General features: G+C 44.8%; 2 protein-coding genes across 2 annotated transcripts in view; both read left to right on the top strand.

The window, feature by feature from the left end:
• LOC121568798 (cytoplasmic phosphatidylinositol transfer protein 1) overlaps positions 1-17,081 on the top strand; it is a 96,301-nt gene that overhangs the window by 61,565 nt on the left and 17,655 nt on the right. Inside the window, exon 2 of the mRNA XM_041879232.1 lies at positions 751-899. Coding sequence (XP_041735166.1) covers positions 751-899 — 149 coding nt within the window. The remainder of the gene's footprint in view (positions 1-750; positions 900-17,081) is intronic.
• On the top strand, positions 14,381-15,283 carry LOC123491297 (intracellular hyaluronan-binding protein 4-like). The gene has a single exon (XM_045221576.1). The coding sequence runs from the start codon at positions 14,381-14,383 to the stop codon at positions 15,137-15,139; it is 759 nt and encodes a 252-aa protein (XP_045077511.1). The 3' UTR covers positions 15,140-15,283.

The raw sequence follows: 17,081 nt of genomic DNA, 5'->3' as shown, positions 1-17,081 counted from the left end.
CCCAAAGCTGTCGAGATCCCCCCTAATGCCCTCCCTAATAATTTTTTCCACCCGAGTTGAAAATTGTTACTGTATGACACTATCCCTGTTGCTCACAGCAACGCGGTCGTACGCCCTCACGGTCCAAGTGGGTCAGTGTGCGATGAGAGAAGGATTGTGAGTGTTGACTAGACTGGAGGCCTCTGGGATATGGTATCACCTAGCGCGGGCGGCTGTTGCTATTGTTCTGTTGTTTAGAGCTAGCTCGGGGGTTGGGCTAATATGGACCTTTCTGTTGCTATGGTGTGGATGACTCTTTTAAACCATGTGTTTGGTTGTTATGGAGATGGTTGCCAAGTGTGAATCTGCTGTGGTTGTTGTAACTCTGGTATTTATGATCTTGGGATAGCACCTGATCTGGGCTTAGATGTTTTATGATGGTCATGAAGTTATAGTACAGTATCGTTCTGCTGCCTAACATAAAATGGGAGATTTACAAGTGGTTATATTTTACCATCATCCTTCTACAACCTTAGATTTTCACTCGATAATATTCCTGATTATACTCAACTAATCTTAACTTATTAATGATCTTTATATGGCCTCATGCTAAAGCTGTCATCTTACTCAATATGCATTCCTGCAAACAATGAACATTCCTTCAACATTTGGAAACGTTCCAATTTGTTGTCCCAATTTGTTGTACAGCTAACATTATCATGGTGGATCTAAAACCACGTCTGTCCGTCTGTCTGTCTCTCTGTCTTCCAGTACAGGATTGGCCAGCTGTATATGATCAGCAAGCACAGCCATGAGCAGAGTGAGCGTGGAGAAGGAGTGGAGGTGGTGCAGAACGAACCCTATGAGGACCCCACACATGGACAGGGACAGTTCACAGAGAAACGGGTCTACCTCAACAAGTAAGTGTGTACTTACCAACTGTGGTGGAAAAGGACTCAATTGTCATACTCGGACCTCTGGAGTGGCGCAGCAGTCTAAGGCACTGCATCGCAGTGCTTGAGGTGTCACTACAGATCCGGGTTCGATCCCGGACTGTGTCGCAGCCGGCCGCGACCGGGAAACCCATGAGGCGGCGCACAATTGGCATCGTCCGGGTTAGGGGAGGGTTTGTCCCTTATTTGAAAATGACTTAAGTAAAAGTGAAAGTTTCCCAGTATAATACTACTTGAGTAAAAGTCTAAAAGTTTCTGGATTTAAATGTACGGTGGTGGGGAAAGTACTCAAATGTCATACTTGAGTAAAAGTTAAATTAAATGCTATACATCAAATTCCTTATATTAGGCAAACCAGACGTCACTGTGTTCTTGTTTCTTTTGTATTTCCGGAGAGCAGGGGCAAAGCCATGGTCCTGCCAGATTGAATACTGGCCCACAAAAGATACACACAGAAGTCACATACTGTATACTCCGAAGGATCCTTTCAAATGATTTAAGGAGTGTAGTTTATTCCCATTAGTAGGCTACACCAGGACTAATCTCTTGGCCCTAGCGGAGGGCGTCGGCTGTATCCCTGGTGAGTGCCTTATTCACTGTCTTCATTGGGTGAGTCAGTGCCACTGGAAAGTTTAGGACAATAATTTTAGACTCCAGGCTAGATGGATGTCATATTGTACAGTATCTGTCTCCCCATTTCGTAGGCCTAGATTAGATGGTTTGCATTCAAGACCAGGTTGTTTTTGTTGATCTCAGTTTGTCAGTGTCATTTTTGTAGTATCCTATCCTGAAATGTGTTTATAAATTATTCTTTTTGGTGGGGATGCTCCTTAAAAATGTTCCTCCAGTTGGGGCTAAACTGCTACCCCAAACATGAAACTCACGCGCCACCTATGATGTTGTGTATTTCATCATGTTTGTTTACTGTCTGACTCAGATAGTCTGCCTGTTTTGTCAGCAGTGTTGTTGTAAGCGGTTGTAACTTGTGTAGCTGCGTGAATTGGGCCATATTGCTGTCCTGCCTGAGCATTCAAAATGTAACGAGTACTTTTTGGTGTCAGGGAAAATGTATGGAGTAAAAAGTACATATTTTCTTTAGGAATGTACTGGAGTAAAAGTAAAAGTTGTCAAAAAATATATTAATATTAAAGTATAGATACCCAAAAAAATCTACTTGAGTAGTACTTTAAAGTATGTTTACTTAATTACTTTACACCACTACTTACCAACATGTCTAACATAACATAGCCTCTAACATAGCATCTACAGTACTACAATACAATTATTTACTTGGTATACTTCAACTGGTATCCCTCTATTTATCTATGACTATCTGTTTCTGTCTCAGTGTGCTGCTATTTCTTGAATCACATCACACTAGGGCCTGGAGTTTTTCCCTCTAGCTATAGGTTATAATAACTAATGCCCAGCATTTTTCCTGGTAGGTTCACATGGTCGGGAAAACCTCAGGGCCCACTGATCTAGGATCAGGTCCACCCTGTCCATATAATCATATTCATTATAATCTAATAGGCAAAACTGATCCTAGATCAGATCTCATACTCTGAAACGCTTTATGAATACGGGCCCTATAGGCTATAGCCATACCATATCCATCAGTCTAGCATAGAATGATGTGTACGTGTAAATAGCCAGTTTTTTGTATTTATTTTGTATTTTTCGTACATATTTTCCTTTCACACTTTTCATCCTTCTACTAAATATACTTTCCTGCAACCCGCCTCACTCAATGTGGAACGGATTCTATTATTGACTTAACTTTTATCTAGAATCTCCAGTTAAAACTAGCTAGCCAGCTAACTAGCTACTTGCTATTAGCCACCGTTAGCGGTTTTCACCCAGAACATCGGATTTTCTGCCGGAATAACTGAATCACTGGACATTAACACCGGATCGCAACTAGCTAGCCGCAACCGAATGGATGTTGCTGTTGGCTAATCACCACTGCCCCCGAAGCAAGCACCAGTTAGCCTTGAGCTAGCTTCGAGCCAGGCCCAAATCTATCTCTCTGTCTACCGGACGGGAGTAGCCAGCTAACTAGCTACTTGCTATTAGCCACCGTTAGCGGTTTTTCACCATTGTCCGTGGCCTGCACTACCTACCAGCCAGCTCTAGCCTGGACTATTATCGGGCAGTCTGCACTGTCTGCACAGCGCGTTATCGACCCAGAACATATCGGTTTTTCTGCCGGAATCACTGAATCACTGGACCTTTAACTCCGGATCATCGCAACTAGCTAGCTGCAACCAAATGGATGTTGTTGTTGGCTAATCAGCCTTGAGCTAGCCTTGAGTCAGGCCCATCTCCCGGCTATCTACCTCTCTGTCAACTGGACGGGAGCTCCTAGAGTCGACACGGAGCCCCGCCGATCCATCACGACTGGTCTGCCGACGTAATCGTCTGTGGTTTCAACAGGCTTCCCGTTGCGACGACCACGAAGATCCATCTGCTAGCCCGGCCCGCTAGCACACGCAAACAACAGCCATGCTTCCTGCTAGCCTGTGCTGTAGCACCAATTCGAACTGCACTCTGACTCACATATTGCTGTTCACTGGACCTTATGATCACTCAGCTGCACAGCTGATGCCTGCTGGACTGTTCCTTTACACGGTACCCTGTCCTGTATATCTGTTTAGCCTCAACCCAAACTTTCATCGCCATTATCAGTTGTTGTCTTAGCTCTCTCGAATAACACCTGTGATTGCTTTATGCCTCTCTCCCATGTCAATATGCCTTGCCTATTGCTGTTCCAGTTAGTTGTTATTATACAAGTTCACTGTAAAGCCCCAAGTCCCTCTCAAACTGCCTCAAATAGCTCCTTTGTTCCACCCCCCATACCCGCAGAGACCGGCTCAATCGGTGCCTCCAGTGATGCTATCTCTTTCATTGTTACCCAACGCTTAGGTTTACCTCCACTGTACTCATATCCTTCTATATCCTTGTCTGTACATAATGCCCTGAATCTATTCTACAACGCCCGGAAATCTGCCCCCTTTACTCTCTGTACCCAACGCACTAGAAGACCAGTTCTTAAAGCCTTTAGCCGTATCCTTATTCTAGTCCTCCTCTGTTCCTCTGGTGATGTAGAGGTTAACCCAGGCCCTGCAGCCCCCAGTATCACTCCTATTCCCAAGGAGCTATCATTTGTTGACTTCTGTAACCGTAAAAACATTGGTTTTTTGCATGTTAACATCAGAAGCCTCCTCCCTAAATTTGAGTTATTCACTGCGTTAGCACACTCCGCCAACCCTGATGTTCTAGCAGTGTCTGAATCCTGGCTTAGGAAGGCCACCAAAAATTCAGAAATGTCCATCCCCAACTACAACATTTCCGTCTAGATAGAACTGCCAAAGGGGGTGGAGTTGCAATCTACTGTAGAGATAGCCTGCAGAGCTCTATCATACTATCCAGGTCTGTGCCCAAACATTTTGAGCTCCTACTTCTAAAAATCCACCTTTCCAGAAATAAGTCTCTCACTGTTGCCGCTTGCTACAGACCCCCCTCAGCCCCCAACTGTGCCCTGGACACCATATGTCCAGGGCACAGTTGGGGGCTGAGTGGCGCAGTGTACTCCTGAGTGGCGCAGTGGTCTAAGGCACTGCATCGCAGTGCTAACTGTGCCACTAGAGATCCTGGTTCGAATCCAGGCTCTGTCGCCGCCGGCCGCGACCGGGAGACTCATGGGTGGCGCACAATTGGCCCAGCGTCGTCCAGGGTAGGGGAGGGAATGGCCGGCAGGGATGTAGCTCAGTTGATAGAGCATGGTGTTTGCAACGCCAGGGTTGTGGGTTCGATTCCCACGGGGGGCCAGTATAAAAAATAAAAATAAAAAATGTATTCACTAACTGTAAGTCGCTCTGGATAAGAGCGTCTGCTAAATGACTAAAAATGTAAATGTAAAAAAAATATGTGAATTGATTGCCCCCCATTTATCCTCAGAGTTCGTACTGCTTGGTGACCTAAACTGGGATATGCTTAACACCCCGGCCATCCTATAATCCAAACTAGATGCCCTCAATCTCACACAAATTATCAACAAACCTACCAGGTACAACCCTAAATCCGTAAACATGGGCACCCATATAGATATCATCCTGACTGACTTACCCTCTAAATACACCTCCGCTGTCTTCAACCAGGATCTCAGCGATCACTGCCTTATTGCCTGCGTCTGTAACGGGTCTGCGGTCAAACGACCACCCCTCATCACTGTCAAACGCTCCCTAAAACACTTTAGCGAGCAGGCCTTCCTAATTGACCTGGCCCAGGTATCCTGGATGGATATCGATCTCATTCTGTCAGTAGAGGATGCCTGGTTGTTCTTTAAAAGTGCTTTCCTCTCAATCTTAAATAAGCATGCCCCATTCAAAATATTCAGAACTAAGAACAGATATAGCCCCTGGTTCTCCTCAGACTTGACTGCCCTTGACCAGCACAAAAACATCCTGTGGCGTACTGCATTAGCATCGAATAGCCCCCGCGATATGCAACTTTTCAGGGAAGTTAGGAACCAATATACACAAGCAGTTAGGAAAGCAAAGGCTCGCTTTTTCAAACAAAAATTTGCATCCTGTAGCACTAACTCCAAAATGTTTTGGGACACTGTAAAGTCCATGGAGAATAAGAGCACCTCCTCCCAGCTGCCCACTGCACTGAGGCTAGGAAACACTATCACCACCGATAAATCTACAATAATCGAGAATTTCAACAAGTATTTTGCTATGGCTGGCCATGCTTTCCACCTGGCTACCACTACCCCGGCCACCAAATCTGCACCCTCCGCTGCAACTTGCCCATGCCCCCCCCAGCTTCTCCTTCACACAAATTCAGACAGCTGAAGTTCTGAAAGAGCTGCAAAATCTGGACCGCTACAAATCATCTGGGCTAGACAATCTGGACTCTTTCTTTCTAAAATTAGCCGCCGAAATTGTCGCAACCCCTATTACTAGCCTGTTCAACCTCTCTTTCGTAACGTCTGAGATCCCCAGAGATTGGAAAGCTGCCGCGGTCATCCCCTCTTCAAAGGGGGTGACACTCTAGATCCAAACTGTTACAGACCTATATCCATCCTGCCCTGCCTTTCTAAAGTTTTTGAAAGCCAAGTTAACAAACAGATCACCGACCATTTCGAATCACACCGTACCTTCTCCGCTATGCAATCCGGTTTCCGAGCTGGTCATGGGTGCACCTCAGCCACGCTCAAGGTCCTAAACGATATTATAACCGCAATCGATAATAGACAGTACTGTGCAGACGTCTTCATCGACCTGGCCAAGGCTTTCGACTCTGTCAACCACCGCATTCTTATTGGCAGACTAAATAGCCTTGGTTTCTCAAATGACTGCCTCGCCTGGTTCACCAACTACTTCTCAGATAGAGTTCAATGTGTCAAATCGGAGGGCCTGTTGTCTGGACCTATGGCAGTCTTTATGGGGGTGCCACAGGGTTCAATTCTTGGGCCGACTCTTTTCTCTGTGTATATCAATGATGTTGCTCTTGCTGCTGGTGATTCTCAGATCCACCTCTACGCAGACGATACCATTTTGTATACATCTGGCCCTTCATTGGACACTGTGTTAACAAACCTCCAAACTTCAATGCCATACAACACTCCTTCCGTAGCCTCCAACTCCTCTTAAACACAAGTAAAACTAAATGCATGCTCTTCAATCGAACGCTGCTGGCACCCGCCCACCCAACTAGAATCACTACTCTCGACGGGTCTGACCTAGAGTATGTGGACAACTACAAATACCTAGGTGTCTGGTTAGACTGTAAATTATCCTTCCAGACTCACATTAAGCATCTCCAATCCAAAGTTAAATCCAGAATTGGCTTCCTATTTCGCAACAAAGCCTCCTTCACTCATGCTGCCAAACATGCCCTCGTAAAACTGACTATCCTACCGATCCTTGACTTCGGCGATGTCATTTACAAAATAGCCTCCAACACTCTACTCAGCAAATTGGATGTAGTCTATCACAGTGCCATCTGTTTTGTCACCAAAGCCCCATATACTACCCACCACTGTGACCTGTACGCTCTTGTTGGCTGGTCCTCACTACATATTCGTCGCCAAACCCACTGGCTCCAGGCCATCTATAAATCACTGCTAGGCAAATCCCTGCCTTATCTTAGCTCATTGGTCACCATAGCAACACCCACCCGTAGTATGCGCTCCAGCAGGTATATCTCACTGGTCATCCCCAAAGCCAACACCTCCTTTGGCCGCCATTCCTTCCAGTTCTCTCCTGCCAATGACTGGAATGAACTGCAAAAATCTCTGAAGCTGGAGACTCTTATCTCCCTCACTAACTTTAAGCATCAGTTGTCAGAGCACCTTACCGATCACTGCACCTGTACACAGCCCATCTGAAATTAGCCCACCCAACTACCTCATCCCCATATTGTTAATTATTTTGCTCATTTGCACCTCAGTATCTCTATTTGCACATCATCTCTTGCACATCTATCATTCCAGTGTTAATACTAATTGTAATTATTTTGCACTATGGCCTATTTATTTTGCACTATGGCACTATGGCCTTACCTCCATAACTTGCTACATTTGCACACACTGTATATATATTTTCTATTTTCTGTTGTATTTTTGACTTTATGTTTTGTTTTATCCCATATGTAACTCTGTGTTGTTGTTTTTTATCGCACTGCTTTGCTTTATCTTGGCCAGGTCGCAGTTGTAAATGAGAACTTGTTCTCAACTGGCTTACCTGGTTAAATAAAGGTGAAATAAAATAAAATAAAAATAAAATAGATGGTGCTGTCATGGGGGATCAGCCAGGGGCTCTGCTGGTGACAGTAGACAGTAGATACAGGGACAGGTGACGCCATTCATCACATCTCCTATATCCATCATTGTAGCTATCATTGGCATATCCACAGGTTAAGGTGTAGATAGTACTGTGATATCCTCATATCATTATGGGTCACTAAATAGAATAGAATGGAATAGAATAGAATGGAATAGAATAGAATAGATTGGAATGGAATAGAATAGAATGGAAAAGAATAGAACAGAATGGAAGGGAATGGAATAAAATTGAATAGAATAGAATTGAATGGAATAGATTAGAACAGAATATAATAGAAAATAACAGAATAGAATGGAACAGAAAAGAATTGAACAGAATAGAATGGAATAGAATATAACAGAATGGAATAGAATAGAATAGAACACCAGCACTGAGGTCAGTGATATACTGTACACAGTATGGGCTGCCGTCTGGACATAGAGGTGCCATAAAACCCTCATAAGGGGACATAAAGGATTATAAGACATTATAAGCCTATTAAGTGTCATAAGTTCTAGCCATAAGAGAGCAGTCTATTTTATTGCATGTGTCATTTCAGTCACATGTTCTCTGTTAGTTCCATCTCCACACTCTGTTGAACATGATTACTGTGCGAAATTGAATGTTTGATTCTCCATTATGTAGATTTAGATCACAATTGAATTTGCTGTTAAACATTTTTACATTTACATTTTAGTCATTTAGCAGACGCTCTTATCCAGAGCGACTTACAGGAGCAATTAGGGTTAAGTGCCTTGCTCAAGGGCACATTAACGTCATTTAGCAGACGCTCTTAGCCAGAGCGACTCACAAATTGGTGCGTTCACCCTATAGCCAGTGGGATAACCACTTTACAATTTGGGGGGGGTTAGAAGGAATACTTTATCCTATCCCAGGTATTCCTTAAAGAGGTGGGGTTTCAAATGTCTCCGGAAGGTGGTGAGTGACTCCGCTGTCCTGGCGTCGTGAGGGAGCTTGTTCCACCATTGGGGTGCCAGAGCAGCAAACAGTTTTGACTGGGCTGAGCGGGAGCTATGCTTCCGCAGAGGAAGGGGAGCCAGCAGGCCAGAGGTGGATGAACGCAATGCCCTTGTTTGGGTGTAGGGACTGATCAGAGCCTGAAGGTACAGAGGTGCCGTTCCCCTCACTGCTCCATAGGCAAGCACCATGGTCTTGTAGCGGATGCGAGCTTCAACTGGAAGCCAGTGGAGTGTGCGGAGGAGGGGGGTGACGTGAGAGAACTTGGGAAGGTTGAACACCAGACGGGCTGCGGCATTCTGGATGAGTTGTAGGGGTTTAATGGCACAGGCAGGGAGGCCAGCCAACAGCGAGTTGCAGTAGTCCAGACGGGAGATGACAAGTGCCTGGACCAGGACCTGCGCCGCTTCCTGTGTAAGGCAGGGTCGCACTCTCCGAATGTTGTAGAGCATGAACCTGCAGGAGCGGGTCACCGCCTTGATGTTGGCGGAGAACGACAGGGTGTTGTCCAGGGTCACGCCTAGGCTCTTCGCACTCTGGGAGGAGGACACAGCGGAGTTGTCAACCGTGATGGCGAGATCATGGAACGGGCAGTCCTTCCCCGGGAGGAAGAGCAGCTCCGTCTTGCCAGGGTTCAGCTTGAGGTGGTGATCCGTCATCCATACTGATATGTCTGCCAGACATGCAGAGATGCGATTCGCCACCTGGTTATCAGAAGGGGGAAAGGAGAAGATTAGTTGTGTATCGTCAGCGTAGCAATGATAGGAAAGGCCATGTGAGGATATGACAGAGCCAAGTGACTTGGTGTATAGGGAGAAAAGGAGAGGGCCTAGAACCGAGCCCTGGGGGACACCAGTGGTGAGAGCACGTGGTGCGGAGACAGCTTCCCGCCACGCCACTTGGTAGGAGCGACCGGTCAGGTAGGACGCAATCCAGGAGTGAGCCGCGCCGGAGATGCCCAGCTCGGAGAGGGTGGAGAGGAGGATCTGATGGTTCACAGTATCAAAGGCAGCAGACAGGTCTAGAAGGACAAGAGCAGAGGAGAGAGAGTTAGCTTTAGCAGTGCGGAGAGTCTCCGTGACACAGAGAAGAGCAGTCTCAGTTGAATGACCAGTCTTGAAACGCACTGGTGAGTCTGAAATACTCTTGCTGCTTTACTAATGGCTTTTCTGTGAGTTTGCCCTGAATTTGAACCAATCAGTCACACGCTTTCACACACAGAGACGCATGATAACATACACACTGCATGCTCAAGCAAGCCCGCTTGCACTTTCATACTCAAACATGCATACTGTATACCTCTGTCTCTCTTTCTTTGTCTCTGTCTCTCACTCACTCTTTTTCCCTCTGTTTTTTATTCTTTCTTTCTTTCTTTCTTTCTTTCTTTGTTTTTTATTCTTTCTTTCGTTCTTTCGTTCTTTCTTTCTTTCTTTCTTTCTTTCTTTCTTTCTTTCTTTCTTTCTTTCTTTCTTTCTTTCTTTCTTTCTTTCTTTCTTTCTTTCTTCTTTCTTTCTTTCTTTCTTTCTTTCTTCTTTCTTTCTTTCTTCTTCTTTCTTCTTCTTTCTTTCTTTCTTTCTTTCTTCTTTCTTTCTTTCTTCTTTCTTTCTTTCTTTCTTTCTTCTTTCTTTCTTTGTCTCAAACACACACTGTCTGTCTGTCTGTCTGTCTGTCTCTCTCTCTCTCTCTCTCTCTCTCTCTCTCTCTCTCTCTCTCCGCTCTCTCTCGCTCTCTCTCGCTATCTCATAGTAATACTGACAAACCAGTGGGTTTGGGAAACGGTCAAGACGTGGTCGCCAATGGAAACCTCGCAGATCCAAATTTAGCCAAAACCGCCACCAGCCAGGCAACCATCTCAACCCAAGGGGTTCTTCATGCACAGACAGTCACGGCCCTGGCCCTGCAGTCGCTGCTCTGGGAAATCCATCAGGTCTAACTGTGTTCCGGACTGTTTCATTCTGTTCACAGCAGACCTGCCTGCCTGGCGGAAGGAACTGCTCTCTATTGATTCCATGAATCTGGTCCCTATGGAGCGTTATCTATCTCCCATTCACTGACTTCATTTGGTGTCTGGGACGTGAGGAGGCACTCTGATTGGTTTCCAGGTGGTCAGATAGGTACAAACCGGGTCAGCGATGGGCGACATCTTAAATGACACCCTATTCCCTTTATAATGCAATATTCCCTATGGTCAAATGTCCACTACTTTTAGGGTGCCATTTGAGGTGCAGGTCATGGTAATGGGTGGTACCAGTAATGTATGGTATCTATGTGTGGTACCAGTAATGTATGGTATGTATGGTTGGTACTGAAATACTAGAGCGTCTAACCCTTCTGTCTCTAAGAGTGGGCTAAACTCTGATTTGTAAATTTTGCAGATTGACTCTGAAAATGGTAGTCAAGTTTTTGCATTTAGGCAATTAACAGAAAAATAAGTCCTTAATGCCTTACTTACTATAGATACCAAGAAATCCACAGGGGCTGACCATTTGGAGCCAGCTCTGCTCAAGTGTGCTTCCCTGCTCATTGCTGGCCCAGTAACCCATATCTTAAATCTAACATTATCAGGAAATATTCCAAAAGTATGGAAAACAGCTTATGTGCTGCCACTCCATAAGGGCTGGGATAGTAATTATCATCCCATCTCCAAGCTTCCATGTCTAGCCAATATTCTCAAATATTTGGTAAATAAGCAACTTTACTCTATTTTATCAGAGCATGGTATTTTGAATATAAATCAATCTGGGTTTAGGCCAGGGTACAGCACTATCACAGCAACCACATTAGTTGTTAATGATATTGTCAATGCTTTAGACGCTAAAATGAATTGTGCTGCCTTGTTTGTGGACCTGTCAAAAGCATGTTATACTGTTGATCATGCTATTTTAATTGAACAAGTTGTCCACGATTGGTCTGGGCTCTGACGCCTGCTCTTGGTTTCATGATTATCTTAACTCATTTATATAAATGCTATTGGTCAATCTGTTAAAACATTTCAATTTCATCTATATGAGGATGATACTATTATGAATGCATTTGCCCAAACTGCTGACCTGGCTGTGACAAGGCTACAGTCCCATTTTGCAGTTGTGCAGGAAGCCCTTACTGATTTAAAACTTGTGCTTAATACGGGCAAAACTAAATACATGTTGTTTGCAAGTTCTCGTAAGATTGTCTCAGATTGATTACGTCTTCACTTATTGGATGGTTCTATATTCAAACAAGTCCCTGCATACAAATACATTGGTATTTTGATTGACAATGATTTATTGTTTAAAAAACATAAGAATGAGCTTGTTAAGAAACTAAGATTTAAAGTGGGCTTTTTTTTACAGAAACAGATCTGGTCTCTCTCTAGTCAGCAGGAAACAGATTGTGCAGTCAATCTTTCTACCTGTTCTTGATTATGGTGATACTATTTATCAAAGTGCAGCTGCCTCTGGTCTTAAACCCCTATATGTCGTTTTTCATATCACACTTCGTTTTATCACAGGAGACAGTTAGATTACTCATCACTGTATTCTTTACTAAAAGGTTGGCTGGATCTCTTTCAAGTCACATAGATCACATAATGATGCTCTTTTTGTTTACAAAGACCTGTTCCCCAAGCTTCCGACTTACCTCACTTCACTGTTAACTTGCCATTTTAAATCTTATCAAACCCGATCACAGGGTTGGTTAACTTTGGAGACTCCTTCGGTATCTACAGAGTTAGGGAAGTCCGCCTTTAGTTTTCTTGCTCCACATGATTGGAATGATCTCCAAAATACATTTTGAATAGATGCGGAAGTGTCCCTAGGGCAGTTCAGGCAGCGGACAGATCATTTTTATAATGAAGAATGTGTTTGTTTTAGTTGACTGTGTTTTGTGTATATTGTGTATACTTATGTTTGTCTGTGCAATATGTGTTGTGCTGTACTTTATTTAAAGTGCATTTGGAAAGTATTCAGACACCTTGACTTTTTCCACGTTTTGTTACGTTACAGCTTATTCTAAAATTGATTAAATTGTTTTTTTCCCTAATCAATCTACACACAATACCCCATAATTACAAAGCAAAAACAGGTTTTTAGAAATATTTGAAAATGTTTGAGAAAACCCCCCTGGAAATATTACATTTACATAAGTATTCAGACCCTTTACTCAGTACTTTGTTGAGGCACCTTTCGCAGCGATTACAGCCTCGAGTCTTCTTGGGTATGACGCTACAAGCTTGGCACACCTGTATTTGGGGTGTTTTTCCTATTCTTCTCTGCAGATCCTCTCAATCTCTGTCAGGTTGGATGGGGAGCATCGCTACACAGCTATTTTCAGGTCTCTCCAGAGATGTTTGATCGGTTTCTGGCTGGGCCACTCAAGGACATTCAGAGCCACTCCAGCGTTGTCTTGGCTGTGTGCTTAGGGTTGTTGTCCTGTTGGAAGGTGGACCTTCGCCCCAGTCTGAGGTCCTGAGCGCTCTGGAGCAGGTTTTCATCAAGGATCTCTCTGTACTTTGCTCTGTTCATCTTTCCATCGATTCTGAATAGTCTCCCAGTCCTTGCTGCTGAAAAACATCCCCACAGCATGATGCTGCCACCACCATGCTTCACCATAGGGATGATATTGGCCAGGTGATGAGTGGTGCCTCGTTTCCTCCAGACGTGATGTTTGGCATTCAGGCCAAAGAGTTCAATATTGGTTTTATCAGACCAGAGAATCTTGTTTCTCATGGTCTGAGAGTCCTTTAGGTGCCTTCTGACAAACTCCAAGCAGGCTGTCATATGCCTTTTACAGAGGAGTGGCTTCCGTCTGGCCACTCTACCATAAAGGCCTGATTGGTGGAGTGCTGCAGAGATGGTTGTCCTTCTGGAAGGTTCTCCCATCTCCACAGAGGAACTCTGGAGCTCTGTCAGAGTGACCATCAGGTTCTTGGTCACCTCCCAGACTAAGGCCCTTCTCCCCCGATTACTCAATTTAGCCAGGCGGCCAGCTCTAGGAAGAGTCTTGGTGGTTCAAAACTTCTTCCATTTAAGAATGATGGAGGCCACTGTGTTCTTGGGGACCTTCAATGCTGCAGACATTTTTTGGTACCCTTCCCCAGATCTGTGCCTCGACACAATCCTGTCTCGGAGCTCTACGGACAATTCCTTCGACCTCATGGCTTGGTTTTTTCTCTGACATGCACTGTCAACTGTGGGACCTTATATAGACAGGTGTGTGCCTTTCCAAATCATGTCCAATCAATTGAATTTACCACAGGTGGACTCCAATCAAGTTGTAGAAACATATAATGAATGATCAATGGAAACATGATGCACCTGAGCTCAATTTCGAGTTTCATAGCAAAGGGTCTGAATACTTGTGTAAAAAGGTATTTCTGTTTTTTTTTCTAATTAATTTTCTAAAAACCTGTTTTCACTATTGTGTGTAGATTGATGAGGGACATTTTTTATTTAATCAATTTTAGAATAAGTCTGTAACGTAATACTTTCCGAATGCACTGTATTTTATATTGTATTAGATTTTTTATGTATTTTATGAAATGTAATATGCAGGGCTACCTCGTTAAAGAGACATTGGTCTCAATGGTGACTCCCTGATTATATAAAACGAAATAATAATGGTACCAGTAATGTATGGTATCTATGGGTGGTACAAGTAATGTACCTCGGATACTCTATTGAAAGGCCTGTGGATCAGGGTGAGCGTGCCGGAAGGGGCCGAGGTGGAGGCCGTGGAAGAGGAATGCGCGGCGGCAACTTAAGATCCACAGATGGCTTTGACCAGAGAGGCAAGAGGGAGTTTGAGCGCCACAGTGGCAGTGATAGGACTGGTGTGCGGCCGGAGGAGAAGCGGGGGGGCAGTGGTCCACGTAACTGGGGATCCATGAGGGACCACATAAGTGCAGTGGCTGATGGGGCTCCCACTGAGGAGGGAGGTGACGGCGATGAGGTGGCAGAGACTGGTGCAAATCTCGCCCCTGAGACTGAAGGTGAGGGGGAAGCAGCGGTGGAGGTTGCTGTGGAGATGTCTCTGGATGAGTGGAAAGCCCTGCAGGAACAGAACCGGCCCAAGAAGGAGTTCAATCGGCGCAAGGCTGATACCATTGTGCCCTCTGACTCGGTAGTCATCCACAAGTCCAAGAAACAGGTTGAGGAGCAAGTTGAGGAGGTTGTGGAGGAGGATGACGCTGCATCTCTCCGTCGCCCCGCCAATGACATCACGGCTAAACTGAAGATTGACTTTGGCAGCCATGGACGACCCTCACGGGGGACCAGAGGAAGAGGGGGGCGTGGACGAGGTGGCCCAGCCACACGGCCAGAGACCATTTCTCCTCAGAAGCCTCCTGAAAAAGCCCGGGTCCAGCAGGGACAGGCACCAAACCCTGATGACCCAGAGGACTTCCCTGCCCTGGCCTAAAGGAAGACCAGCATTGGACCAGAGCCCAGTCCTTAGGTGGCCCTTCACCTGTACTGTGCCTTAGTGGAATGAGCTTAACTTCGCAAGAGGAGCAAAAAAAGAAACTGGTTTGCTCTTATACATCCCAAAGAACTGTATATAAATCAAGTTGCGATCTGGTCTCTGGATAGTTCAGGTGAATGGCCTTTCATTGTAATGGGGAAATTTACCTGTTTTATAAAAATAAATGCACTGTTCACATTGACACGTCTGGAATAGGTTACTATTTGTACAACCTTGTGTAAATTGACATGGTGATGGACCCCTTGTTTGCTCCAGTGAAAAATTTATCAATTTAAGCACATGAATTACTGTAGGTAATGGCCATTTGTGCCCATGCTTACAACTTGCAGCATGCCTTTCAGTCAGCCACAAGGGGGAGTCGAGACCATTTGAGTCCTCACAAGCCATCTGAAATTTGCCTCGCACTATTAAACAACCGCTCATCCAAATAAGAAACAAAAAATGTTAAACTGCATGCAATACTTAGCCCATTACAGTAAATGATTTGTTTGGTGTATTAATCTTTATTGTAGAATGTATTATAGGCTATGTAACCATTACCTGCATACATTTCATCACTAACTGTAAGTCGCTCTGGATAAGAGCGTCTGCTAAATGACTAAAATGTAAAAATGTAAATGTATCTATGGGTGGCACAGGGTCCCAGTTCACAGGTTACAGATGCCCAATTCTTCTGAAACTCAAGTTTTTACACGTAATTTCAAAACCTTAGTTCTAATTTAGCAAAAATGATGTTACCATTCACTTCCCTGTAGATATTTGAGTGTAGGTTTTAGATTTTAGAATGCCAGACGAGGCAGAAAGAGAAAGAACTGGAAAAGACAGAGAGGAGTGGGTGTTTTTCAGGCAGAAGTAAGACTATGGTAGCTACTTGTGTGAGCTCTGAAGGGAGAGGAGATCAGCGTTGTGTAAGTGGTGGATAATTTGAGCAGTCACGTTGGGACGCTGTACCTGCCTTTCCACCCACAGACCACCTGCTACCACAGCCAGACAAGTGCGTGTGTGCGAGCGCGTGTGTGTGTGAGAGCGTGCGTGTGCAGAAAGGGAGGGTGAGGACATAAAGTGGTCCGCTATGCTTTGGTGCTCCCTTTGCTATTTAAAGGTCCATCAGTGAGAGTGGAGTGAACACAGCATGCCAGTCCTCTATGGAACTGACTGGAGATTAATCACTGGAGGATCTATAGACTGGGACCAACAGGAACACAATATTCAGCCCACAGGAGGCTGCTGAGGGGAGGACGGCTCATAATAATGGCCGTAACGGAGCGAATGGAATGGCACCAAACACATCGAAATCATGTGTTTTATGTATTTGACACCGTTCCACCAATTACGCTCCAGCCATTCCACAGCCATAGCCCGTCCTCCCCAATTAAGGTGCCACCAACCTCCTGTGATTCAGTCATCTAATCAACAAGGCTAACAGAGAGAGAGAGAGAGAGAACAGGTTGTGCTCCAAAATTACTCAGTAAGTTTAACATTTTGAGTGAGAATCCTCCCCCAGTGGCATTTGGCTGTTTAAAATGGCAGCCGCCCACCTTCTGTTGACAGAGCTATTTGAATTTTTATGGCTGGCCTGGTGCTGCAGTCTGCACTTCTCCAATGTATGATATTGACTGCAGTAAACCCCCCCACTTGTGACACCCACAATATTTGTGGGTCTGTGTCCCTCATACACAGCAGTTTGTGCTGTACCTGTTGGTTTTAGCTGATGTGGGCTTTCTGCTTCGATTTATACACACAAATGTTGTGTCAGGATGGAATTGGGATCAAAGATACTTTATGCCTCTAATAAAGTTTATGCCTCCACCCAAGGGCTCAAAATCTCAGTCTCAACTTCATTTGTTCTCATAGGATTCTTCTCCTCGCCCCTCATATT

Source organism: Coregonus clupeaformis, chromosome 7 (genome assembly GCF_020615455.1).
Source record: "Coregonus clupeaformis isolate EN_2021a chromosome 7, ASM2061545v1, whole genome shotgun sequence".
Classification (NCBI taxonomy): Eukaryota; Metazoa; Chordata; class Actinopteri; order Salmoniformes; family Salmonidae; genus Coregonus; species Coregonus clupeaformis.
Note: the sequence above shows the minus strand (reverse complement) of the source record. Positions and strands in the feature narration are given on the sequence as shown.

Bases quoted from the DNA above. Each gene is read 5' to 3' on its own strand.
- LOC123491297 (XM_045221576.1), top strand. From the start codon at position 14,381: ATGTACCTCGGATACTCTATTGAAAGGCCTGTGGATCAGGGTGAGCGT.